At 38.7% G+C, this 26834-nt stretch overlaps 5 protein-coding genes across 7 annotated transcripts; 3 read left to right on the forward strand and 2 right to left on the reverse strand.

The window, feature by feature from the left end:
* The first annotated feature begins 126 nt into the window (after window positions 1-126).
* Window positions 127-1049, forward strand: LOC102799187 (gamma-crystallin M3-like). The gene is made up of 3 exons (XM_006807110.3): window positions 127-138; window positions 312-560; window positions 711-1049. The coding sequence occupies exons 1-3, from the start codon at window positions 130-132 to the stop codon at window positions 987-989; spliced, it is 537 nt and encodes a 178-aa protein (XP_006807173.1). The 5' UTR covers window positions 127-129; the 3' UTR covers window positions 990-1049.
* Window positions 1050-4051: 3002 nt separating this feature from the next.
* LOC102798890 (gamma-crystallin M3-like) lies at window positions 4052-5531 on the forward strand. The gene is made up of 3 exons (XM_006807109.3): window positions 4052-4065; window positions 4274-4516; window positions 5197-5531. Exons 1-3 carry the CDS (start codon window positions 4054-4056, stop codon window positions 5467-5469), a joined length of 528 nt encoding a protein of 175 aa, XP_006807172.1. The 5' UTR covers window positions 4052-4053; the 3' UTR covers window positions 5470-5531.
* A 1666-nt stretch (window positions 5532-7197) lies between these two features.
* On the forward strand, window positions 7198-8068 carry LOC102798594 (gamma-crystallin M2-like). The gene is made up of 3 exons (XM_006807108.1): window positions 7198-7224; window positions 7410-7652; window positions 7729-8068. Exons 1-3 carry the CDS (start codon window positions 7216-7218, stop codon window positions 7996-7998), a joined length of 522 nt encoding a protein of 173 aa, XP_006807171.1. The 5' UTR covers window positions 7198-7215; the 3' UTR covers window positions 7999-8068.
* Window positions 8069-8543: 475 nt separating this feature from the next.
* Window positions 8544-9783, reverse strand: LOC102798308 (gamma-crystallin M2-like). Its single transcript, XM_006807107.2, has 3 exons — window positions 9758-9783; window positions 9393-9635; window positions 8544-8878 (listed from the first exon to the last, which is right to left on the reverse strand). The coding sequence occupies exons 1-3, from the start codon at window positions 9764-9766 to the stop codon at window positions 8603-8605; spliced, it is 528 nt and encodes a 175-aa protein (XP_006807170.1). The 5' UTR covers window positions 9767-9783; the 3' UTR covers window positions 8544-8602.
* A 2503-nt stretch (window positions 9784-12286) lies between these two features.
* Window positions 12287-17926, reverse strand: LOC102797610 (protein boule-like). 3 transcript variants are annotated; one of them, XM_006807105.2, is made up of 11 exons: window positions 17739-17926; window positions 15738-15866; window positions 15555-15646; window positions 15345-15399; window positions 15168-15243; window positions 14825-14985; window positions 14365-14436; window positions 14225-14260; window positions 14026-14142; window positions 13670-13762; window positions 12287-13101 (listed from the first exon to the last, which is right to left on the reverse strand). In XM_006807105.2, the coding sequence occupies exons 1-11, from the start codon at window positions 17763-17765 to the stop codon at window positions 12955-12957; spliced, it is 1005 nt and encodes a 334-aa protein (XP_006807168.2). In that variant the 5' UTR covers window positions 17766-17926; the 3' UTR covers window positions 12287-12954. The 3 variants fall into 3 exon arrangements, with proteins under 3 accessions (XP_006807168.2, XP_006807167.2, XP_006807169.2); XM_006807104.3 differs by lacking the exon at window positions 17739-17926 and adding an exon at window positions 16181-16331; XM_006807106.2 differs by lacking the exons at window positions 14026-14142; window positions 17739-17926 and adding an exon at window positions 16181-16337.
* Between the last annotated feature and the right edge of the window lie 8908 nt (window positions 17927-26834).

Genomic DNA, 26834 nt, shown 5'->3' on the forward strand with positions numbered 1-26834 from the left:
GCTGTGCCACGTGAACCTCATGATGAGTCAGGATGTTTCACACAAAGGTGAGGAAGGTGGTCTCGGGCTCGTACTGTATATAAAAGTGGCACGGGTTGGCATCAGTTGGAAAAAAACCAAAGCGTCACCATGGGCAGGGTAATACTTCTCATTTGCTTGTATAGTGCTAAAGAAAAATCTGACAATACTGAACAATTAAGACTTGTGGAAACATTGCAAGAGGGTTAGAAATGCAAAGCAAGTCCATCCAAATATTAAATCACCACTCTGCGCTGTCAGCTTACCACCTCTTTCCTGTTTATTTTTTGCAGATCATTCTTTATGAGGAGAGGAACTTCCAGGGTCGCTCCTATGAGTGCAGCAGTGACTGCTCCGACATCCACATGCACCTGAACCGCTGCAACTCCTGCAGAGTGGACAGTGGGTGCTTTGTGGTGTACGACCACCCCAACTTCATGGGTAATCAGGTCTTCTTGAGGAGAGGAGAGTACTCTGATTTCCAGCGCATGGGAGGCATGACGATGATGGATACCATTCGCTCCTGTCGCATGATCCCCATGGTAAGACATTTTGGTGGTTGTAGATGGTCTGTACCATTTCATGTGGGGATTGCACAGACAATCCAAAGTCCAAAGAGGTAGCTGCTAGGTCAGCTGGACCTGGGACGGACTGCATTTCTCATGATTCATGTCTTTTTTTCCCGCTTTTAGCACAGGGGACAGTTCAGGATGAGGATCTATGAAAGAGAGAACTTTGGAGGCCAAATGCACGAGCTGATGGATGACTGCGAGTCCCTCCAGGAACAATTTTATATGTCTGACTGCCAGTCCTGCAACGTGCTGGACGGCCACTGGCTGATGTTCGAACAGCCCAATTTCAGAGGGCGCATGATGTACGTGAGGCCAGGAGAGTACAGGAACCTCAGAGACATGGGAGTGAGCAACATAATGAAAATCAGCTCCATCAGACGCATCATGGAAATGTGCTGATTGTCTGTCCGTTCACAAGAAACTCTGGGAGAAAAATAAAAACAACGAAATATTTTTGAAGTATCTCTTTTGCTTCATGTGTGGAGTCAAAGATGCAAACGTCATGCTTTATATCCTTTAAGATAAACTTCTATGTTTATCATAACCTTACAGCCTTAATCAGGACTATTTTCCCTGGCATTTGTGCACATTCAACAAAATACTAAATGCCATCACAACTTTAGATAGATAGATAGATAGATAGATAGATAGATAGATATAATTTTATTTCGAACATGCCAATATAATTGAAATAACAGAAAAAAAGAAAACAAAAAAACAAAACTTAAAAATCATCAAGTTTCATGTATATATCTTTGTCTACAGAATGCGTGTGCTCGAAAAGGAGTAGGATGAAGTTTACACTTTTCTTGTTCCTACCCCCTTATTTCAAATTTCATTGCTTACAAATCCATATCCAGGATTCAACATTATTTGATCATATATGGTTAACTATGTACAAGTCGAACACATTGAACATACACAAATAAAAACCATTTTCAGCACGTAAACCAGAACAACAACAAACTACATTTTTACATAAACTAATCACCCTGTCTATAACACCCGCTTAATCTCTGAGCTTGTTTTATATCTATGTGACAAACACCTTAATAAACACACAATGAGACAACTCAGTCACTGAGAGGAAGATTTCCTATATTTATGCAATTTCCCTGCTCTAACACACCAGCTGTGTTAGAGCAGGGAACTCCAGGCCTTGAGGGCCAGTGTCCTGCAGGTTTTAGATCTCACCCTGGGTCAACACACCTGAATCAAATGATTAGTTCATTACCAGGCCTCTGGAGAACTTCAAGACATGTTGAGGAGGTAATTTAGTCATTTAAATCAGCTGTGTTGGATCAAAGACACATCTAAAACCTGCAGGACACCGGCCCTCGAGGCCTGGAGTTCAACACCCCTGCCTTAAATGCTTATGTAGCAAAGCGCTGCTGTTGCTCTGTTGTTATCTCAGTTATAGATAATTGACGTGGACACAAAGATAACATATAAAAATGACCATGATGGTCAAATGTAAACGCCATTTGTAATACAGCACATCACAGCATCACCGAGCTACTTTAATGCTCCGTTTTAACTGGGTATTGGCTATAATCAACATATCAATCAAAATATTATTACAGCTATGAGAAAAATAAATGTTCCATAGGACTCTATACAATCGTTTTAAAAATGAAGTACACCCCATGATTCAGCGGCAATAACTTGAAGTAATTATTTAATGTATGACTTTATCAGAGTCTGGCATCATTGTGGAGGATTTGTGGCCCACTCTTCTTTTTAGTGTTGCTTTAGTTCCTTTGTTTATGCATTTGGTTACGCATCGTTCTCTCAGTGTCACAGCATTTTCATCAGGTTAAGGTCTGAACTTTGGGTCTTGCAACACCTGCATTCTTTTCTTTTTCAGTCATTCCTTTATACATTTAGGGGTGTGCTTCAGATCGCTGGTCCTTGTGTACTAATATGTTAAATCCTGTGCAAAAAAGAGTTTCCATGTAAAATTACTGTCAGATTTAGGACACATATGCACTGGTGACTATGAGTTTACCTGGAGATGAAGTGAAGAGAGTGGTGACTATGATGTAGGAGGGAAGGGAGAGAAAACTAAAATATTAGTGTCCAATGGTTCAGAGGTCCAATGAGTAATACAGAAATGGGAAAGCTTTCCAAAGTGTTTCCATAGGAGTGATGATCATTTATGAATAAATAGAAAACATTGGGTTTGGGTTGAAATAGCAGGGATGGTGATGATTGTTTCCCTGAGACAGTCAACGTGGCTCAAGTGAAAACATACAACAATGAAAAAATGAAAAACCTTTGGATTCAAAATAATTTACAAGAAAAATAAGAAGAAAGAAGGAGGAGGGAGAGCATGTGAGCATGTGAGCTGTCAGATGCAGATCCAAAAAAAAATCAGATTTGCCAACATCAGTCAGATAATGCTAAGAAATACAAGGGTAAGAGATGCATCCAGTAATGATAGACATTATTTTTAATAAAGATGAAATTAGATAAAGAATACTAGATATTTAAATTAAAAAGGTTCAGTCCTGATAAATCACTGATGATTTACACTCACACCTGTGCATATGCACTGATAATAAATGAAGGCTAATGAACTTTGACAGTTTTAGCTGTCAGACACATGAGCTCACTTTTGACTGAAATGCTTTCAATTCAGTGACTGCAAGTTAGCCAGTTCCTGTAGCTGCAAAACACCCAAACCTTGACTGTTGGTTTGAGATGTTTGTGCTGATATACTATGTTTGGTTTTTGTCACATGTGTGCATTATGGCTTAAACATTTCCACTTTGGGAGATGCTTAAGCCATACTTGTTCAGCATTTGTCTAATTGAACTTTAACATTTGACATGCTAACCAAAGCCTGTAGAGTCTGAGATGTAGCTGCTTGGCTTTTTGCAGTTTCTCTGAGCGTTGCACGGTCTGACCTGGGGGTGAATTTGGGTCCACTCCTGGGAAACAGTGGCATTGTGTTAACACACACCTGAATGCTCCAGACCAGCGACCTATCAAAATCTCTGCTTTTGCATAAGTGCTCACACTTTCAGTGATCGGTCACCCTGGATTGAATAAGTAGTTAAAAGACTGGATGGATTCTATTGTTTCAGTCTTGCCATAAAACTAAATGCAAAGTCTGCAGCGTCAAGTGAGTTGAGAACTGCACTATTTCGTCTTTCAAATATTATATATTTATCCGAAAATCAAAGCTTTTTTTCATCTTTAAACACTATTATTCACTGCTCTACACATATAAATGTGTCCTATAATGAAAAAGATGTTTGCTTTGCCGCCATTAAATCTGGACAAGTTAAATCTCAGTAATTGCAGTGTTCACAGTTTGATGTGTAGTACAGTAGAGACTTCCATACTGATGAGCTGACTCAGTCATTCTGTACAATTGAGGCAGATTCTTTGGATGTCACATGATGCATAAAAGGCAGCGCGCCAGTGAGAAAAACAACAGAAATCAAATCGTGTGACCATGAGTGGAAAGGTAATGCAGGGTACAGATCCCTGCAGCAGCTAGTGTGGGACATTGAACTCTATATATACTGTGTCAAACTCAATAGTATTTTTATTCTGTAACTTCTGCCGTGCAGCACTGTCTGATATGACTTACTCTTACGATAATCTCAGACACTCTGAACACTCTCTCTCTGGAAATAGTCTCACACAAACACAATTTGTGTCTTTTTCTCTAGATCATCTTCTTCGAGGAGTGTAACTTCCAAGGCCGCTCTTTTGAGTGCGTCAGCGACTGCTCTGAGATTGCCTCTCACTTGAGCCAATGCAACTCCTGCAGGGTGGAGAGCGGGACATTCATAGTCTATAACCAGCCCGACTTCATGGGCCAGCAGTACCTCCTGACCAGGGGAGAATATCCCGAATGCACGAATACCTTTGGCTTCAACGACTGCATTCAGTCCTGCCGCATTGTCCCTGCGGTAAATATAATATAATCATTTGTAAAGATGAGGACAGTCAGCAATGTAAAGGATCAGTTTGTTGAATTCATGTGTAACCCATTAGATGAGAAGTGCAACTTCCTTGTCTGAAGCAGAGGATATGTGTTCTATATATGTCCAGCATATAGCTTCTATCACGCATTTTTATCTCTTTTTTATCTCTCTTTCCAGAAACATAATTTATGTTTCTATAAAGCAATTTGCCACAAATGTGAATGTAGCCTACCACAGTCCTTAAAACCATAGAAAAAGTGCATAAAGTAACCAAACAGTCTAAACTTGAGCTAAAAAATTGATTGTTTTTGACACACTTATTAGTCATGAATGAACATTTTGTATCAAAGCTGTTTTATGTATAGATCTTATAGATCTAGCCTATAAGATCTGCTACCTGTTAGCATGCTACCTAGCAAGAGCTTAAGGACTTGTGTTACATTTTTCAAATGACAACTTTCCAGAACTACTATTAAGATTCCCACGTGACACAGCAGCACACACATTCTTCAACAAAGTTAGCATATAGCTTATTCCCATTTCCTTTCCAGGCCTAAAGCAATTTTTGGGTACCTCTGCATTAGCATTAGCTGGGTACATTTGTTTTGAACTGCAAAACAACGATTTCACTCCTTTAAAATATATACTTTTTATAACTTTTACAGCACAAGGGACTTTTTAATATGAGGATCTATGAAAGACCAAACTTTGAAGGCCAGATGCACGAACTGACAGATGACTGCAACTCCATCCAGGATAACTATCACATGTCGAGCATGCAGTCCTGCAACGTGATGGAGGGCTACTGGTTGATGTTTGAACAACCAAATTATGAGGGCCGGATGTTTTTTCTGAAGCCAGGAGAGTACAGGGACTTCAAAGGAGTCGGCAGTAATGACATGAAATTCAATTCAATCAGACGTATCACAGAATCTTAACTGTCCCATGACTTTTATTTGGCTAAAAGGTTTTGCAGATGGTTTGTTGTATTAATATTAACAAATTGGCAAAAAAGAGAAAGCTTTGTTTTATCCTGAAACTGTGATTTGTGCATTGTTTGAATGTAGTTTCAGCTGTAATGTATAATTTACTGTGAACTGACCTCTTTTATTGTGTGGTGCACATAATAAATAGACTGGACACAGATCTGTGTAAGTTGTTTTTCAACTCAGTCCTCAATCAAAATAAATAGCTGATTTACCCAATCATATATGTACATTCACAGTTCACATATTGATGGTTCTAAATCTTTAAACCCACTTAAATAAATACATTATAATTTTCTATATATATATTTTTTTTATTTAACACAACTTTGCTAAAAACAAGGGCAAACCAGTTTTATATTTTGAATATTAAGTAACTAACACCTTTTAGCAATCTTTTTTGATATTTCTGGTAGAACAATTGCTCTCATTTGCATAATATACAACTTTACATACAATACTTACATTCCCTACTTTATTAACCATCTATCATCTATTTTTCAGTTTTCACTCTACTGGATAACTGTATTAGGATTATATGAATGGTTCTTCTTAATGTCCTTAAGTTTTTGTTTGATAGAAGGGAAAGTATTTTATAAGGGTTGAATTCTGATAGACCCATTGTTCACTGACTAAGTTACACCAGTAATATTAGTATAGTAAAACAAACTGCCTGAACAAGCTAACCCCTATATGAAAAAGATCAAGTGTTGCACTTCTGGCAAATGTGGGTTTTTACTGCAATAAAACTTTACAGAAATATGTTTTATAGACTTTACAACTTTGCAAGGTTCTGAGATATGAATAATTACAATGTCACAATAAGCCTCTTGCAGTTAAAATGCATGCTGTACACCATATATATATATATATATATATATATATATATATATATATATATATATATGTAAATAAATTAATAATGATTTAATTGTCGTATGACAAGCAAAGAAATCAAATAATCCTAACAATACAGATTCAAATGTAGCGATGCATTAATAATAGCACGTTATACTTGATGCTGTATCTCCATTGCATTAAATAATCTCAGAGTGTTTTAAACATCGTATCGGAAAAAGCTGATAAGAACCAAACAAAAGCACAACAGACAAGAGGTTATTTAAAACAACTTGTTTGCTGACATAAAAAAAGCGGTTGAATTGTTGGACCTATAAAAGGCTGCTGCCACTTTGCACAAGGCTGCAGCAGTGGCAGCTGAAAGTAGTACCATGTGAAAGATGTTCACTGCAGCTTTCATCAATTTTACAAATGCATCATTTTTGCTGTTAGCATTAACATTGATACATTTAATTATACGCAATGTGTAAAATGTGTATCCTAACACACGTGAATGTAATTCGGTGATATGTCTATATACCATCTTTCACCATTCCAGTGTAAATACTGTATATGTTTAGGGATTTGTTGACAATAGTTGTTGGTATTTTTAGTTTAGTTGTGGATTTTATGTGTAGGCCATTAAACAAATGCAAGGGGCAGTTTCGGCTCAGAAAAAAACAGCTGATTTGCACTGCAGACCTCACCAAACAAAGCACAAGAAAAAAATATGTTCTGTGTGAAAAAGCTGACCAGCCCAGTTATTGTTCTCAATCACAATGACACAGGTCATCCATGGGTTATAAAGGCAGCCTGGAGCCCACGGCTGCTGCTACAGTGTGACAAAAGTTAGCCGACACAATGGGTAAGGTAAGGATACCTTTAAAAAAAAAAAAAAATCCTGTTCCTTTTGTGCTTCTGCATACCTGCATGGACTATTCATCGAAAACCAGTGATGCAGAACCACTTCACGTGTGGTATTTTTAGCAAAATGTCTTTAATTTAATCGAGCGTGCATCCAATTTACCGAAAATCCCTGAATAAACTTCTTTCAGATCATTTTCTATGAGGACAAGAACTTCGAAGGTCGCTCTTATGAGTGCAGCAGCGAGTGCGCTGACCTACATTCCCACTTTAGTCGCTGCAACTCCATCAGAGTGGACAGTGGTAACTGGATGGTCTATGAGAGACCCAACTACATGGGCTACCAGTACTTCCTGAGGAAGGGCGAATATCCAGACTACCAGCGCTGGATGGGATTCAACGACTGCGTGAGATCCTGCCGTATGATCCCTATGGTAAGTCTCAGTTGGGCATTTTTGTATTAAAGGTGTCACTGATCTACACTGATGATTGTATTCATCATTTCTGCAGCACCAAGGCACTCACAGACTGATGATCTACGAACGCCCAGAACTTGGAGGACAGATGATGGAGCTGACAGATGACTGCCCCTCCCTGTATGAACGCTTCCATTTCAATGACATCTACTCCTGCAACGTAATGGATGGCTACTGGATCTTCTACGAGCATCCTCACTACAGGGGACGGCAGTACCTGATACATCCTGGTGAATACAGGAGGTTTCATGAGTGGGGAGGCATGAGTCCCAGGGTTGGATCCATCAGACGCATCATTATGTGAGAATACCGATGTGAGATATTTCATGTGAAATATTTTAAAAAGTACTACCAATAAATCAAACAAAAGACCAGAGTGGTGTCAGCTGCTTTTTGTTTGTTTTTTTCCTGATTGCTTAAACTTTTTAGAGTCGTCTGGAATATTTAAGGACTGATTGCTTCTCATTACCTCTGAAGAAAGCGGCATGAAATGGTCTAAGTCACAGGTGTCGAACTCCAGGCCTCGAGGGCCGGTGTCCTACAGGTTTTAGATGTTTCCTTGATCCAACACAGCTGATTTAAATGGATAAATTACCTACTCAACATGTCTTGAAGTTCTCCAGAAACCTGTTAATGAACTAATCATTTGATTCAGGTGTGTTGACCCAAGGCGAGATCTAAAACCTGCAGGACACCGGCCCTCGAGGCCTGGAGTTTGACACCCCTGGTCTAAGTCAACACAAACATTTCTTGTCAAACAAACTATTGTTTTACAAGAAGTTTAAATGTTACAGCAAAAAAATACTTAAACATCAAGGCTGTCTTCTTTTGGATAAAGACATAAACACAAGCAGTTTAAGCCCAGCATATTTATTGAGAAGAGACAAAGGAACAAGGTTCAGAAGGTTTTAATTAAAGTCGGTGATTCGCCTGAGAGAGCCGATCCTTGGACTCGCACCGCCCCAGTCACTGTATCTGCGGTATTCGCCAGGTCTCAGGTAGTAGGTCCTCCCCCTGTAGTTGGGCTGGTCGTACAGCAGCCAGTGGCCGTCTACCACATTGCACGAGTTAATGTCAGACATACGGAAGCGGTCCTGGACGTTGGGGCAATCGTCGCTCACCTCCTGCATTTGGCCGGCCATATCTGGACGCTCATACAACTTGATTTTGTAGGAGCCCCGGTGCTGCAGAACAATGCTTATTAGTCAGACACTATGGAAGAGTAAAACAGTCCATCTAAGACAATCTAATGGAAAAACATCCTTAACCAAAAAGTTCTTCTTCAGTTTATGTTTCTTTTGTGGAGCAGGGACGACCAGATGGTCCCAGCATCGGAGCCAACTGGATGTGGGGAACCAAATATGATGAAGGTTTTGGTCAAACATTAGCTGTCAAGGATTTATATTCTAAAATGTTCCCCAAAACTAAATTTATATCAATTTTATTCGAAGTTGTCTAATAATAATGACAGTTCCTTTACAAAGTTTGTGTTAGAGCTTCTACCTGTTGATCCAAGTCAGCCTTTATTTTACTTTAGCTTCTTCCATTTTGTTACTTTGAGTTTTATTAATAATTTATTGAGCACATACATGTCTTCTTTCTTTGACCTTGCTTTGTACTCCAATAATTCAACAATTCAACATGCCCACTTCTAAATAATATTAACTCATTGCATCTTTAATACAATCTTATGCTTACCATGGGAATCATGCGACAGGAGCGAATGCAGTCATTGATTCCGATCATGCGCTGGTTGTCGGAGTACTCCCCCCTGCGCAGGAAGTACTGGTGGCCAAGATAGTGAGGTCTGTCATAAACCATGAAACAGCCGCTCTCCACCCGGATGGAGTTGCAGCGGTTGAAATAGGGGTGCAGGTCAGCACAGTCGCTCATGCACTCATGGTGCCGACCCTGGAAATTTCTGTCCTCGTAGAATATGATCTGCAAATGTATGTCACAGCATTCGCAAATTTTTAGCTCCTTTTTCATTCAAGCTCTTAGCTCAAGGTTAATGTTTTGCTTTGGTTTTTAATTCTGTATTTTCAGTAACATAATAAACTTACCTTTCCCATTGTTATTTTAGTGGGGGCCCGACTGATGCTCAATAGATGCCCTCTGTGCTGCTGTCCTTTTATATAAAGTAGCTGTGTGATGGCACAGCATAAAGTATTGTCATCCAAATAGGTTTTATAAAACAAATCTGGTTATGTATAGCGACGCACTGCAGTGTGATGATGAGTTATTGTTGTCCACTTTTCACACGTTCATCACTATTGATCAAAACACCATAGTTTGCTAGTGCCCCACGGGTCAGTGATCACATTATGTGCAAAACAACTGCGTCCTTCTCATTCAAATAGATTCCTAACTGTACAAATGCCAGGGTCGGAGCAAGTATTTTTCCTGAATTTTGTCATTCAGGGATCCTGGATGGCTTTGAGTGTCCAAAGGCTACAGTTTTTTGTTTGTACCTCAGGCTGTTTTGGATAATCAATAATTTCTACAACAAAAAATGATTAAATGTTGTCATAAACTTGTTTAAGGGATAATTAAATCTACCTTTACCGTTTTTTAATTGATTTTTTATTTATCTAGCCATAATCACAGAACTGCTGTGGCCCTGAGTGTAATGTAACAAATGTTAGAGCTAAATAGCAAATATAGATACACTAAAGCCTCTACTGAAATTGTGAACATCAGTATTTGTGTTTGTATTGACATCAGCATTGCTACAGTGCCTAAGTATAGTGTTTAGTATGGAAACAGGCTACACTGTTGTTGAATTAATTATTAAATTTTTAGGTTTGCTGATGTTTACTGTGGGTTTTTGAATGGAGGCTTCGCAAAGTAAGCGCTGCCGTGTACACCCCCATTTAGGGCCTATGATAACGCATGCCTGTACGTGATGATAACAGAAACACTAAATCCAAATCCTAACATTTTTATGGTATGGGTCCCACTCTGTTTCCATGAAATGGTTCGTGTTGGGGCAGCTTTAGAAATAAAACTTCAGTAAAGCAGAAATTTACATTACTGCCTGTATTTTCTATTGACATTTGACATTTGTTTCATGTAAAGCTGTTATTCATCCATATTATTTGTCAGTTGATATTATTAATAAAGATTACAGCATTGTATATACACATGATACACAGTATTGACAACAGTTTGTTTACATTTATTTATTTATCTATATAATGGAGGGAAATCCAAGCCAAAGCTTCAGTATGCCAATTTCACTATTGTCCATGTAAGGCCTAAAAGTGACATTATAAAGTATGAAGCAGTTAAAAAATAATAATTATTGATTATTAGGCTGGGAGACTGTGTAGTGTAGTTTGCTCCCTTACACTAAGCTTGAACAGGAGACCTTAAATATGATGCTGTTTGCCACTTTTGGGTCACAGAATCTATTTTAATGTGTTGTAATATGTGTATTACACATATATGAAAGCTTACTTTCAGTTTTACAGCAGGTAAAGCAGATCTTGAAAACTGGAAAAACTCTGAAAGTGACATAAAAACAGTATAATGCTACTTATGCATAGACACACATCTTTTTCTTTTTTAAAACTTCAACCTAAGGTCACGAGACTCCATCTCTTGTTATTCTAATAAGCTGGCATTTTGTTGGCTTTGCCACTCTGCCAAGGCCTTTATCCCATTCATACACATAAAATCCCTGATTCATCAGTGCCAGACTGCTCCATTATTCAGCTCCAATTATCCCATACGGTGGCCACACATATAATGTCTAGAGTTTACAAATCATTCCGAGCATTTAAAAAACTATATTCATCCCATCTGTGCTAAACTGATGTATGCAGATTTCATATTCATAATGCAAATCCTGTGTTACACACTCAATTTGAAAGATTTGCTCTAAAAGGCACAAATTCTTTGCACTGTGATCATTGCTTTAGAAATGGAAAATTAATATTACGTCATCTACAACTTTAAAACATTTTAATTTGATATTGTACATTTCAAATCACAGACCTGACTAATAAAGGATTTTTAAGAACAGATAATCTGAAACTTTATCTGATATTTTTTCTTCTTGCTTCTTAAAATATAAAAAACATGCCCCACATTTGTTATGTGTAGTTGTTTATTTACACTTTAAGTACACTTTGCCTGACTGCTTGGAGCAACTGGTTGTTTTGTTTGTGGCAAACAGGGAAGTTACAGAGTGCCCTCTTGTGGACAAACTGTGCAATGTCAGCAATGATAACACAGTTGAAGGGTGTTTTTCCCCATCTCTTCTTTACTTTTATCATTTTCACTTATTGGCTATTCTAAATCCTGACACAGATACATATGCAAATAGCGATTACAAGCCAATAACATTAATCTACCGATAAATCAGTCTGGCTTTACTTGATTTTTTGACCCATTTACTTTAAATCTGCACATTTAAAACATGCTGCTATTTTAAACTGTTAAATATTCCCATTTTCCATCCTTTCAGGCACCACTTCAGAATCGCTGCCTACAAATGGAAACAACATGGTGACTACACCAAAGGAAACATTTATTACCACTGAAGAACTTAAAATTATGTGAGAACAACACAAGCTTTGGTGGTCATGTGAGATTACAGAGCTATTATTTTTTATTATTTCTCAGTTTTACAGTTTGCTTTAAGCTTGAAAACCTCAAGCAAAATACAGAACAAAAGCAAAGAAAATGAACAAAGACGATCAGCAACGTCATAAAACCACACAGACAATTTTAAATGTATAAAAACTAATTTGTCTATTTTAAATGACTAAGCACAAATAGCTGGAATTGAACAAATTACTATAAAATTGACTGTTAGATTTGATATAATTCATATTTAAGTTGAAGTCCAAATTTCAGTCCATGAAGGACATGACTGGACTGTAATGACTGTAATCCTGAGGGTACAACTTATTACTGCAAATGAACATCTTCAGCTTTTATTTTGATCAAGTCAAGATATGCTATAAATACTTATGTGTTTTCACACTAAAGTAAATACTTGTTACTGGGATACTTCACCACAGCTACTATTTGTGCCTAAATTTAAAAAAACAAAAAAAAAAACAACAAACAATATAGCGTAAGAAAAGAACCCCACTGTAACAGTAAATCTCAGTCATCTGACTGCACAACTAGATGAAAGCTTACCTTTATTATGTTGTAAGGCTGAGGTTTATCAGCTACCCATAGGGCAAAAAGGACGTGACTAAAATTAGATGTGTAACTCGTTTCTCTTGTAAAGCCCTCGGTGGATTTAGCCTACATTTGACATTTGGGGAGTGTGAAACATGGAGGTGTCTGGAGGCTCTGTTGATTCTGGCAGATGGTGGTATTCCTTGTGGTGGATGTGGCGGCGGTGTCTTGGCTTGTGATGGAACCACGAGGGTGAAAACTTCAGATTCTGCAGAGGGAGGAAAAAAAATAAAAATAACACACTATGACTCAGTGAGCACTATTACACTAACCGTGACAGAGTCAGAGGAGAAGCAGTGGTACAGTCTGACACTGGGTGTGCAAGAAAATAATTTCCTCATTTAGACTCCATCCTTCTAACCTGTACTCTTACTTTGGCATCTTTATAACTTGGGACCATCCAAGAAACATCATGCAGAGAAAGAAATCTGGTGATAAATAAGAGTGCTAGCTATAACAACACTCTTGTTTATCACCTGCACCTGAGCCCTCCCCTACTCAGACAGAGACCTATTATTATTTTCTTTACTTACTGTCATATATACTTTACTGTAATGATGGATGTTCACATTAAACATGGCCAAAGTTTAAAATAATCATGTTAGTATACAAGTTAAACCCTCTGAACCAGATGCTAAGGCTTCAGACTGGTCTAAATACTGGTTGTGCAGGGTTTTTTTTTGCCTCTTGGCTCTTTATGATGTCAACGAGAGCACAGACGCTATGAGGACCTTTTATTTATGAGCTGGCTTACAGGAGGGATATCCATTTCTTACCTTTCCAGGGTCATGCTGCAGAACAGCAGGTGCCATTTCTTCTGCTCTCTGAGGATACATTGGGTAAACATGCTGCACTGTTGGCTCAAGAAACTGCAAGCGTAGAAGAAAAGGACAGATAAGTGCCTCCTGAACAGCATGTTTCCTCAATAGCCATGACAGAATTATAATATGGTACGTTACTTCATTCAAAATTACACTGCGGATTTTGCACACAAGCTACAAATATAGCAGAAAGATCGAAGGCATTTTACAGTCATGTATCATGTCTTATCTAACAAAATAAAACATACTCAAGGGAATAGATACAGTTAAATAAATGTGCAACATTTTGGTCTTCCTTGATGAATCTGCACCTCCACTGTGGAGTCCTCCATGAACAACACAGGTGGCTGAACAGAAACTCCATCAGCAGGCAGGTAAACATATTGTGACTGCTGGGGGTACAAGACTGCATAGGATGGCATCTGCCACTGGAGAACAGACATCAAGAACAGGTCAAAACTGGCCAAACGCTCCTGAACTGAAGCTAAAGTCAAGCTGCATTTTGCCTACCTGGGGTGTATTCCACTGATACTGGTTTGGCATGCACTGGAGTGAGAGTAGGCAGAAAGAAAGTTTGCTGTTAAATAACTTGCTGGTGTTAAATGGCACCAATGGGAGAAATGATTGGATCCCTGAAAGGCTGAGCTGACCTGGTAGTGGTGACTGGATAGTTGCTCATACACAGGCTGATAAGCATGGGGGACCATTGGCGAAGATGGCGGCTGGAAGAAAGTCATCAATCATGCGAATATTTAAAGTTAGAAAAGAGCTTCTGATTAATCTGCGTTACTGCAACTATATCTGGAGATTCAAGTTTGGTCTTTGTGGGTATAAATTTGTCTCTTTTAGAAAAGACACCACAAATGCATGAGCTCTTATTAGACCAGCTCCCTTGGATAAACTGGTTAAAACCAAATTGGCATTTATAACAGCTGATTAGGGTGGTGGTGGTGTATGTTATTATGTTGTTAGTTTTGCATTGCTTAGTTTGTCCACTAGAGGGAGCTACACCCACACCACAAACTACTACCTGCTGAGGCAAACTGAGCATAAAATCAAGCCTTCTGCATAGTACTGAAAGTGTTAAATGGGTGTTATATGAGCACTTACAAGCCACTGGTAGGAAGGAGTATTTATGTTGGAGCAGTGGAAGTAGGCAACTCCATTATGGTAAGTGTAGGGAGAACCTGTGGATGTGGTCAGGTAGAAGGTCCCATAGGATGTTTGCTGAGACATGGCAGGTTCAAGGCTGACTGTAGAGGTGCTCTTTGCTGAGAAAAGAATGAAACCACAGAACCATGATCTGGTGTCTTTAGCCATCACAAGAAATGTGCATGTAAAAGCTGGACCATGAGGCTGAAATTTAGTACTCCAGTTATCACAATTATTTTAGAATGCTGATAACAATTAATCTACATGTTCAAACACCTGCACTACTGGACCGTCAACCTACTTTGACTTGAAGGTTGATGCTTTCGAAAAGCCGGACCAACACTGAGTTTCTTGTCTTTGAAAGTGACTCCATTAGTCTGTAACAGCACATAAACAAACGTACAGATATCAATCTAGTCAGATTGCTTGCATGATTATATGCATGAAATATTCCAAAGCAAGACACTAAACTACTTACATTGTTGATGATTTTCAGAGCATCTTCTTGGGTTTCAAATGTAACAAACCCATATCTGTTAAAAGACAAAAGGCAGAGCGTGTTTTACTGTGACAGTAAATGTGTAAATAACGCTTATAACTCTTAAAGTCAAAGCTGAGAAAATCAGCTGTGCATACTTTATCATTCAGTCGCACTCTGTGTATGAGAGGAAAAAGACAATGAACTCACCCCCTCGACACTCCTGAATGATCTAAGACAATCTTCACCTCTTTCACTGTGCCGTGTTGAGAAAAAATGTGTCGCAGGTCACGCTCATTAACCTTGAAACACATTAGTTTGGTTCATCATTGCAAAAGAGATTTTAAATCATGGTCTGAATCATTTGTTCTACATTATTTCAGCAGCTCTCACCCTGTAGTCAAGTCCCCCAACAAAAATCCTGTTAGGGATCACATTGCCAAAGGTGGTGCTGTGGTCTGTCAGGCTGTCAGCATAATCATCTGGAAGTAGCACATCACTTGGGGAGGAACTGCCCCCGCTCTGGGAAAAAAACCCACCAAATATAATTTTGTGTGAACAAGTTGTTGGAATGAAAAGTTTCATGTCGAGCTTTCAAGCCAAGAGCAATTATTTTATTTCTCCTACCAAAATTTCTGTATTTATGTGTACATTATTGTGCAAATGTAAAGTGGAAAATACATATCTCTGTTCACTCAGGCCCAAAGACAGCGTGTACTGGTCTTACTCTGGGCCAGTAAGAAACTCTACACGTAATGAGGTTGGCCTAATTTTTTAATTTCTTTCCCAGAAAGTAGTCAAGATTAAGAGTATTAAAACTTAAGTGCTACACTTACTGGACAATTTATTAGGTACACCTTGCCAGTACTGGGTTGGGCCCCTTTTTGCATTCATGGCACAGATTTGACAAAGTGCTGGAAACACTCCTCAGAGGTTATGGTCCATATTGACATGACAGCGTCACACACATCCATGATGTGATTCTCTCATTCCACAACATCCCAAAGATGCTCTTTTAGATTGAGATCTGGTGAGTGTGGAGATCATTATAGTATTAAGTCAGGCAGGCTGTGGTGTTTAAACAATGCTCACCTGGTACTAAGGGACCTGAAGTGTCAAGAGAAAATATCCCTGATGGTTATGTTGATACACAGCAGGCTAGATCCATGCTTTCACATTGTTTACACCAAAATTCTGACTCTACTGTTCAAATGCTGCAGCAGACATCGGGACAGTCCTCAGCCCAGGCAAAGGTTTTCTAGTTTTCTTGAGCCCCTGCACACTGCAACCTCAGCTTCCTGTTCTCAGCAGACAAGAGTGTCACCGTGTGTGGTCTTCTGCTTCTGAACCTCATCTGCTTTAAGGCTCAAAGTGGTGCTCCTTCAGAGCTGATCTTCTGTATACTTTGCTTATAACGAGTGTTTATTTGAGTTACTGTTGCCTTCTCTCGGCTCAAAGCAGTCTGCTCATTCTCCTATGGCCCCTCACCTCAAGAAGGCATTTTCACTCAGAGATTCCCCCTCACAGAATATTTTATCTTTTCCAGACCATTTTCTCTAAATCCTAAACATGGTTTTGTGGAAAAATCCCAGAAGATTAGCAGTTTCTGACATACTGAGACCAAGAGGTGCAGCAGCAGGATTACTTGGTCACGTGACTTTGAGTCACTTACTTGCTCTGTGATTGGCTGATTACATATGTGTCTTAAGGAGTAGGTAACTAGCTTTACTTAAAGTGGCCAGAGATTATAAATCCCACTTCTATTTACACAACGTGACTGGTAAAATGAATGTAGCCATGTTCACAAGGAAATTCTGCTCTAAAACTTAACACTTAATCAAAACTAACAAAATAAATAATTTAACAGCAGGTTCTTAAACCAAAAGTAGATGTACCTTCAACCTTTATACACAAGAAACAGCCTCTGGGCTGTTCAGTATTTCCCTATAGTTTAAAGGATTGTGTGCAAATTAAGAAGAAAAATAAGTTACTCAAACAACACAAACTTTTTAAAATTATCTTCAACGAGCATTAATATTTCTCAGGTAAAATGGTTTAATTCGTGTAAACAGCGTGCCCCATTAAAGTGTAGTTAACGTCTTAGCTACTTTGAACTAACCTATTTAGCTAGCATGTTGCCAAGTTATATATATTGCACAAGTTAATTCCAAGTTAATTAGCATTTTTCTTAATGTATTTTTCACATAAACTAAGATTATAACCAACAATTTATTGGAAATAAAGTAGCTCAAAAGTATCGAAAACTAACTGTGATAAAGTTTATATCGCATAACATAACATAACCCAGCATTACTTACTTACCTTAGCTCCGTTAGCTGTTAGCTAAAATAATTGCTCGCAAAGCGGCAAGGGCAAACTTGACAGTGCACTCACCTTTTGGCTCTCCGCTTCCATAGCCATATTATTCTGAAGCTAAAAAGATAAATGCACGTTACTGCTCTGATTAACGGTGGCCTATTCACGATTTGGCTAATGGTTGTTACACGGCTTCATTGCTCACCTCCGACCGTTAGGTTAGATTAGCCTTCACCACTCACACGAACTATGACCTCATCAGTTGGTTTGTGTATCTCGGAAAGCAAAGGAAAAGTAAAGGTGAATACGTAACATTTTTATTACTATTTTATTTTATTTTTATTACTATTATTAATTTTTTTATTGTCTCCCATTAAACTATGTATAAAGGCGTGTTTTCACCACAGATTATTTTTATTTATTTAATAATTTATTTATTTTTGTCTTAAGTCAACATTGTGGGATATTATCTAAAAAAAAACACTTAATAACTCAAAATTTCAAGGTATCAAATTTTCATGTATTTTGAAACAGTCAACACAAAAAGGTTAAGAAAAAAAGCATTAACAGAATTCAGTGGGCTACATACTGAACTTAGATAGAAACCCACATCCTGTTGTGCTACTATCAGTCAAATCTAGTACCAATATCGACACTGGTATCGATATTTAATGATAATGATACGCCCACCTCTAGTGTACGCTCTTATTTTAACTACAATAATAACATGTTTTCTCAAAGTTAAATTGGGTATTTATGTCGTTTTTTCCCTACAAGTCATATAATTTAATTTTTTTTAAAAAAGAGACGTTAATACAAGTTTTAATTTTTCTTTTACGTCTTAATAATTCCAGACAATATAATTTTCATAATAATAAAATAAATCCTTTCCCGGCTTCTTTCTCGCCTTTTATAGAGAAAGAATAGCCACAATGACCTGTTGGGTTTTGGGTGGGGAAATGTGCTCATTTTAAACCTAGAATGTGCTTAACTGCTGAATCCTTTCCTGATTTAAAATAAATAAATAAAAATATGGGCATGGAACAATTTTGCTGTCCTACTTCAGTCCACGTTTGTTGTATTAAAAAGTACAGTACTAAACCGTGGCCACATAGAGGCGCCATTTCTCTGTTGCTAAAAAAGGCACAGGTAGTCACAGAGACCCAGGGCGCATCGGAACCAAGCATGTTCTTTTCTTTTCTTTCTATTTGAACTATGAAAGTGAAAATTTTGTTAAATGTGAAATATTGTCAAAGAAATCTGTCTACAAAGTTCACAAATATCTCATCACTGACTGAATCCCTGTATGCTGATTAAACACACACCGCTTATATTTCCACTTAAAAATCGTTTTTGTTTTGTTTTGTTTTAATGTGTTTTAATATTATGTTCCTCAAAGAATGACTTTTCCACATTTCCACATTTCTTTCCTCTCCTGATCCTTCAGGAGCCACTTCAGATGTTGAGCAAAATCCTCACGGAGCCATAATTTGTCTATGATTGGCTGCAAAGTGTTCTGAAACGCCATCATTTGCATCTCGTGCCCCCACAACCACCTTTTTATGCTCCTCCCTGGGACCACAACAAAGTGACACTGAACACTGCACAAAGTCTTCAAGAGCTGGAGGGTGGTGGTGGTGTGGGGGAGGGGGGAGCAACCAATCCATACCTAGTAATACTAATAGTGAATGAAAAACACACAAGCAGGAACAGGATTTGCCTTGAACACATCCATATTATTATGAATAAATGTGCAAACACAGTTTATAATCCACTCAGTGTGTAATTCTTCTCAGTCTGTGTTGCACATTTCCCACCATTACACCCTTCTGTCTCTGGATTGCTTGCCCTCATCTGAGTAATGTGGGCCACACCATTACTTGTCATTCATTTCCAGCTTTCCTTAATTGCCAGGGTGAATTTGCCAACGAAGTCTGACTGTGCAAAATGAGAAGGGCATGTTTGATAATTACAGCAATTTACGAGCTAAAAGTCCTTTTATACTCCACAAAGATCATTTAAGACACAAGTGCTGTCAGGGCAACTCGCCTGGCTGCTTGAGTTTTCTCTGGAAACAAAGGAGAGTGAAGGTTTTATTCTTTGACTGTTTTAGTTTGTCGCTTTGTATTGACTACCTTCATTTCCTCTTAATATAAATTTTCCATGTTATACATTATTTTCCCCCCACCCTGTCATTGCTAGGGAATGTTGTGCGTCAGAAGCCTTTCTATCACTGCGTTTCAAGATTCAAGACTTTTTATTGTCATCAGGCCAACAAATTAGGACAATTCTCCAACACAGGGTTCCAAAAAAGGACTTGAATAACATAAATAAATATATATACATATATACACATACATACCCACATCTATCTATCTATCTATCTATCTATCTATCTATCTATCTATATATATATATATATATATATACATATATATATATATATATATATATATATATATATATATATATATATATATATATATATATATATATATATATATATACTCAGTTAGATTGGGACGTTATATTGCACTGCTGGACTGAACATGAGTTATTTGCATGCCATGTGTATGTCTATGTGATGTATATATGTTTTGCGATCATTTCAACCTTCAATTGACTTAAATTAAACAAAAATGACCTCAGATGAGTCTGAATCAGACACAAACTGCTGACTTGACGTTCAAATGCAATATTCGTTGTGTCATCTGTCTTACATCGGAGTGAGTAATTTGGCCCAAAATGAGCCTCGCGCTGGAGGGGTGCAGGCTTTGCCAAATGCAGAGGAAGAGGGCTGGTTTTAATCTGGAATATAAGGTTTGGAGGTAGCTTATTTGTCATCAAACGTATTGATATGAAAATGACAAAAAGCAGCATTTTCTGTTTGTTTATTTCAGACTAAAAATACTGAGGTGAGTGTTCCAAAATAAAATCAGTTGTGCCTCACAGAGATTCAAATCTATCCACTCTTGGTTTTGTGACAAACAAGAGGTAGAGAGTAAATAACAGGCATGGAAGAAATAAAAATGGAGGTCAAATATCAGGTCAGACTTGCATTCCCATTGAAAAAAGGGCCCGTTTTTACCTCAGTCGGTCACTCAGTCAGACAGTCGTGGAGACAGAGGTTGATGAAAAATGAGCCGTAACAGAAGGGTTCAACTCTGACTCTGTAATTACTCTACAAATCTCTGATTTCCCCTCCTTCATCTCCAGACTATTTATAGCTGCTGCATTCCTCTCAGAGAATAAAATGATCTCTTTGAGACAGTACAATGCCAGAAATAACAGGTTTGGACAAACATTTGCTGAGGCGTGGTGGGCCTGGCTGACCATCGCTGAGTTCCACTGTGGTTTTAGTCTACTGTTTTTTTCCCCCCTCGTCCATTTATTCATCTGTTCTTCTAAATGTGCTCGGGGTGGGGAGGTGGTGAGTAAGATGCGATGGCTCGACAAAAGCAGCTTGTATGGAGCGGGATGAAATCACTTTCTGACACACGAGGGGATTGGGCGAAAGAAAACACACAAACGCGCACCTTCATGTCTGCAAACACTCAGGTGCCTACAAGGCCCAGACCTCCCTCTTTGTGCATCACTGTGTTTATGTTACAATCATATGGATTTGCTGGCAAATATGATCCACTGAGACATGTGCGAATATGTGTGTGTGTGTCCTTGCGTGCCAGTGTGTTTAGGTTATCAGGGGAGCTTTGCTATCGACTGTGTTTTTTGTCAAATTTCGTTTGCCAGAACGAAACAAAGATCATATGATGCCTGCTTAGCATCCAGACTTCATATCCAATTTATTTAGACCAGTGTTTAGAAAAGGCTGTGTGGGTAAATGAATGGGTAACGCTCCTTTTAACTTTGGACCACTAGGCCAGATGACCCCCTAATTTGGGGTAAGTTTATACCACTGAGTAGAAGAGATCTTTTTTTTTTTTTTTTTTTTTTTTTGGGGGGGGGGGGGGGGGTGTCATTGTTTATAGTAGATTGTGTGGAGTTTTGGGCTTTAGTATGTCTAAATTCCCCAAATGGATCCGATGAGATAAGTTAAACTAATGTCACAGCTAATATCTGCTTTTGTGGACCCAGTTCTATTTGATTCAAACCCTTGATCTAACGCTTGTTTAAGGTTATCCAACTCTTTATCAAGTTTCAAAATTCCTGCCAATAAAACCTCAGACTATGCAAAGGACCCTAAACATAGGCTATAGTGGAGGAAATATGAAGCTACTGTAGGAGTCCAGCACTCTGTTAGCTTAGCTCAGCAGAAAGATTAAAACAAGTTACAAAAGTTTTAAAGCCATCCAACTACACATGGCATCTATAGCCTGTTGTTTCATTTGAGTGCACTGAACCTATTTGAACCTCATGGCAGGTTCTTTCTCTAAGCGAATTGTTTCCTAGCTATGGCTTTGTGTTTAACTTACACAACATCTGTATGTAGTAAAAAAACAAACAAACAAACAAAGTTTTCACAGGACTGGTGTAAAAAACTAAATATGTTTCTGCTTCATTTAAGGCGGTAAGTAATAGCCAGCTGCTGCTAATCAAATATACTTAATTAAGTAATCATCAAAGCTGGGACCACGTCTGAAAAAGCAAACATTTTGGGACTATTCAGGTGCCATAGGAGTGGGCTACCACCAAATTCACCCTAAGGTCAGAGTGTACCATGCTGAAAAAAAAATGCAAGAGATACATCTCAGATGCTACAGGCCTCAGTTAGCATGTTAAATGTTAAAGTTTATGACAGCACAATTGGATACACTTCCAGGAGAAAGTCTCTTCTCTTCAAAAAGTTCATAGCAGCTTGGATTAGGTTTGCAAAGTTGCATCTGAAGTCAACCACAATATTTCTGGAATGATGTCCTCTGGAGAGATGGGATCAAAGTGGAGATGTCTGGTCACAATAGTGCACAAACACCTCATAGAAAATGTCACGCACAGGGATGGAGGGGTGATGATTTGGGCTTGTTTTACAGCTATAGGACCTGGGCCACTCCGCAGTCATTGAGCTGTCCATGAACTCCTCTGTATACCAAAGTCTTCAAGAGCTAAATGTGAGGCCAGCTCTCCAACATCTAAAGGTTAACCAAAATGGGGGAAAAATGCCTGCAAACTTCAGTAAGCTGAAGCAATTTTGTAAGGAAGAGTGGGCCATTCCATGTACTTCAACTTATTGCTGCTAAAGATGGTTCTGCAGTCTGCTGAATTTTGGTGCATGGCAAGTGAAACCACTGTCTTTTGCATGATTGTAAATAGACTTTAAATGAAATCAATGTAACAGTAAAATGCCTTTATTCTCATGGCGTGGTCACATGGTTACTGAAGCCAGAAGTTTGCCATTAGTTGAGCATCACTGGATAAGAGTCATTGTTTCTATGGAACCCATTTAACTCCCTGACATATACTGAAATATGACAATGCCGTCTATATAGCTGTGTCCCAATTCCTAGGCCGCATCCTTCAGAGGACCCAGTCTTCACGGTCTACGTGGGGTCGGTCCTTCGAAAACCGAGAAGCCCGGAAGTGCGAGGCTGTGAAATGGGACGGTCTAGCCTTCAAATTTGCATCACCAGCTGTCTCGGTGGAGTTTAATAAACTCAACCGTCTGCTCCTTGCTCCCCTAAATATAACATGACATTGGAGTCAATTCTTGACCATCTCACACTTCTGTTTAACCAGTTTTCTGTTTGATGTTTATTCAGCTGTGTGAAAACTATAACTTAAATCTCAGCCAAACCAATATACTGAGGAACAAATAAAACACTGAAAAAAGCCAAATAACAACATTTTTAAGTTACCCAAGTAATTATATATCATGTTTAACCTGAGTAGTGAAGGACTGTGGGGGGTCTGAAAACAATATGCTAGAAGTTGGGTGTTCTCGCCGGCTCTAGTGAGCCTTGACCTCCCGTTTAGCTGTTGAACTGGTGGGTAACAGACGTCTCCAAAAACGTCGGAGCACTTTTGCAATTATGTGATGTCTTGATAAACCAAGCAGATATCTGGAGTTGACACAGCCACATTCTCACCTGAAAATAACTTAAAAGTTTATTTTGTGACCCAGAAAGAATAATATTAAAACTAAGTAGCTGCCGCCATTGTTGGAAACTGAATTTTGGGACTTTTCAATTCAAAAACTTTGAATTGGGACAGCCTTTGTCGCCTGGCTGTGACGTAATTGGCCTTCAAATGCGGCCTCTGAAGGATGCGGCCTAGGAATTGGGACACAGCTTTTGTTTATCATTTTTGCCAGTACATTAAAAAACAGCTTTTCTTCTGAATGCCAGCTTTATGCCACTCTATCTCACGCAAAGTTTGCTTTAACATGGTTAATGTCTCTAATAGAACTTCAGGTAAAAATCCAGGACTGTGGGACAGATTTGTATGTGAGTACAGAGAACGGGGATGTTATAATAAACCCTTTTAACTGCTGATATTTTGACTTGTCACATCAATATAAGCAGAGGTGTTTCTAATAACCTCAACAATAAGTACAGTGGAACCCCGACTTACGTAATTAATGCATTCCCGAGGGTCTTTCGTAAATCGAAATATGGCACCCATCGCGGCTTTTGAGTGAGGCGATGCTGGCTGGAGACGAAGTTCTTGGTGGAGGAGGAGGTGGAGGCTGAAGAAAGCATACGCATGCATGCATACAGCGAAGCGCAAGTACGAAAGCCAAGGGTTTGTCACATGATTCGGAAGGCATTTGTGGGCATTCTGGGCTCAGCCAATCAGAGCCAGCGGATTTCGTTACGCAGGCATTTTGCCGTAACACGGGCAGAAATATTGCCATTAAGTGCCTTCGTAACTTGAATTTTTCATTAAATGGGGTATTCGTAAGTCGGGGTTCCACTGTATTGGTAATAACTACAAAAGCACTTTTCATTCTGCTATATTAATTAATTAAAAGGGCCTGATGCAATGCAAGAAAAGCAAGAAGATGGAATTAATCATTTCACTGATTCTATTTTACCATTTCTTAACAAGAAAAAAACAACAACAACAACATAATTGCACAAAAACATCTTTGCCCACAGTGGATGTTGAAGTATTTGCTGCATGATAACCATTATAGGTGATCCATATATAATACGGCCACAAAAAAATACACGTGCCAATCACATTGTATCATAACACAAAGACGTTGTCCCTTTTCTGGCTTTCTCCAGTGGTTGTTTGCTCTTTTGTGAAAATGTTTTACCACAATGGTGTTGCATTCCACAGCGACACCCGATGATTTCTCTAAATGTAGACATATTATTTAGGGTTTTATATGCTGAGGCCCTGGCTATAGTTAGTGGGTGTGCACACACTGACCTATAATAAAGTAAACACAGTCAACTGGGCTCCGGCCAGTGAACTAAAAGTGAAGCCAAGTCTTCTCGCTATTTCCCTCTGGAAGTATCAGGTAAAAGGAAAATAATGGTACGATTCACTTGATGTTTCACGACATAAAGTCAATGGAGCTGGAGGACATTTCATAGTATCTGTCAGCTGCCTCTACTCCAGCGCTCATCAAATTAATTGATGACTGGTAATGTTTTTTATGGTTGTGCTTCCTGAGGGTTCCTTCCTGAGGGAACAAGATATTCTGCCACAGTAATGCTACCTGTTTTTATTTAAAAGGCGACTTTGTCATCACCCACACACACAGTCATTGCCACTCTTGGTGGAGGAGAAAAGATCCACTTTCAAAGATCTTAATGCTAAATCACTGTTTTGTTGACCTCTTTTGATTGAAAGCTGTTGTGGGTGCAGAGAAAAGCCACATCAGTAATGTGCTTGACGCTGCTTTTACGTTTTGCAAGCCACCTTGTTGCCCAAATAAATGGGAGCAAAATTGCAGTTATTACATCACAATTTCTATAAAAAGGCATGTATTAGACTTGATATGGTTCATATTTAATCTTCTTCTTCTTGTTCCAAGCCACATAGGCCCTGAATTACAGCCCTTGTGCTTTTTAAAGCAGACCTATTATGATTTTGACCACTTTTCTGTTCAAATTGTGGATGCTTGTATCAAACATTCAACTAATGAGGCATACTGTATGTACTGTAGCCCTATAAGCTAAAAGCTCAGGCTTCAGTCTGCTTTAAGCACTCAGTTTCTTTCTACAAATGGTTCTCAGTCATCTCAGTGAGAGCTGTTATCTCTAATGTGGTCATCTTAGAAAAACAGCTAGAAGCTCAAAGCCCCAAATAGCCTTTCGTTAAGACTATTGACAGCAAAATCGTTACAGAAGACACCCTTTGTTTGAATAGTGTTTTAAACTCAAACTGCAGTAAAAATAAATATGCAGTCATGGTAAAAACAAAGTACACCATCTGTCAACTCTAAGATTTAAAAAATCAGGAGATAAAAAATATGTAGACCTTACCGGGGCTTTAAATTAGGCAAATACAACCTCAGATGAGCAACGACACATGGTATATTGCACTGTGCCATTTATTCATTTGACAAAAACTAAGTCAAAATGAAGAAGAAAGTTCTCACAGGACTACATATAGGTTTGTAAAAAGTACACCTCAAGATGCAGTAGCTTGTAGAAACACCTTTAGCAGCAATAAGTTGAAATAATTGTTTCCAGTGTGACTTTATCAGTCTCTCGGATCATTTTTGGCCCACTCTTCTTTACAGCACTGTTCAGTTCATTGAGGGTTTCCAGGATTTGCTCATGGACAGCTCTCTTAAGGTTCGAACACAGCCCTTCAGTCAGGGTAAGGTCTGGTCCACTACAACCTTGATTCTTTTCCTTTTTTTTCAGCCATTCTGTCGAGTTGCTGCTGTGTTTGATCCAGTTTAGCTTTTACAGTCAGACAGATGACCTCATATTAGACTCTTGAACAGTTAGGTTTACAAAGACGTTCTCCACTTTGGTGTGGTCTGTCCACAGGACATTGTTCCAGAGTTCTTGCAGTCTAAAATAAACCATGCTGCCATGTTCTTTTTGGAGAGATGAGGCTTTCTCCTAGCTTACTTGCTATAAAAAATACTAAGAGGAGGACTAAGGGTGACAGAGCTTTTGCCACTGTGGCCCAGAGACTGTGGAACTCTCTCCCCCAAGCATTAAGAACTGTGGACTCAGTAGCTGCTTTTAAAAAACAACTCAAAACTTACCTTTTTAAAACTGCTTTTGGTTCATTTTTTACCTGTTTTAT

Source organism: Neolamprologus brichardi, chromosome 23 (assembly GCF_056152115.1).
Source record: "Neolamprologus brichardi isolate AB-2024 chromosome 23, ASM5615211v1, whole genome shotgun sequence".
In the NCBI taxonomy this organism is placed as follows: domain Eukaryota; kingdom Metazoa; phylum Chordata; class Actinopteri; order Cichliformes; family Cichlidae; genus Neolamprologus; species Neolamprologus brichardi.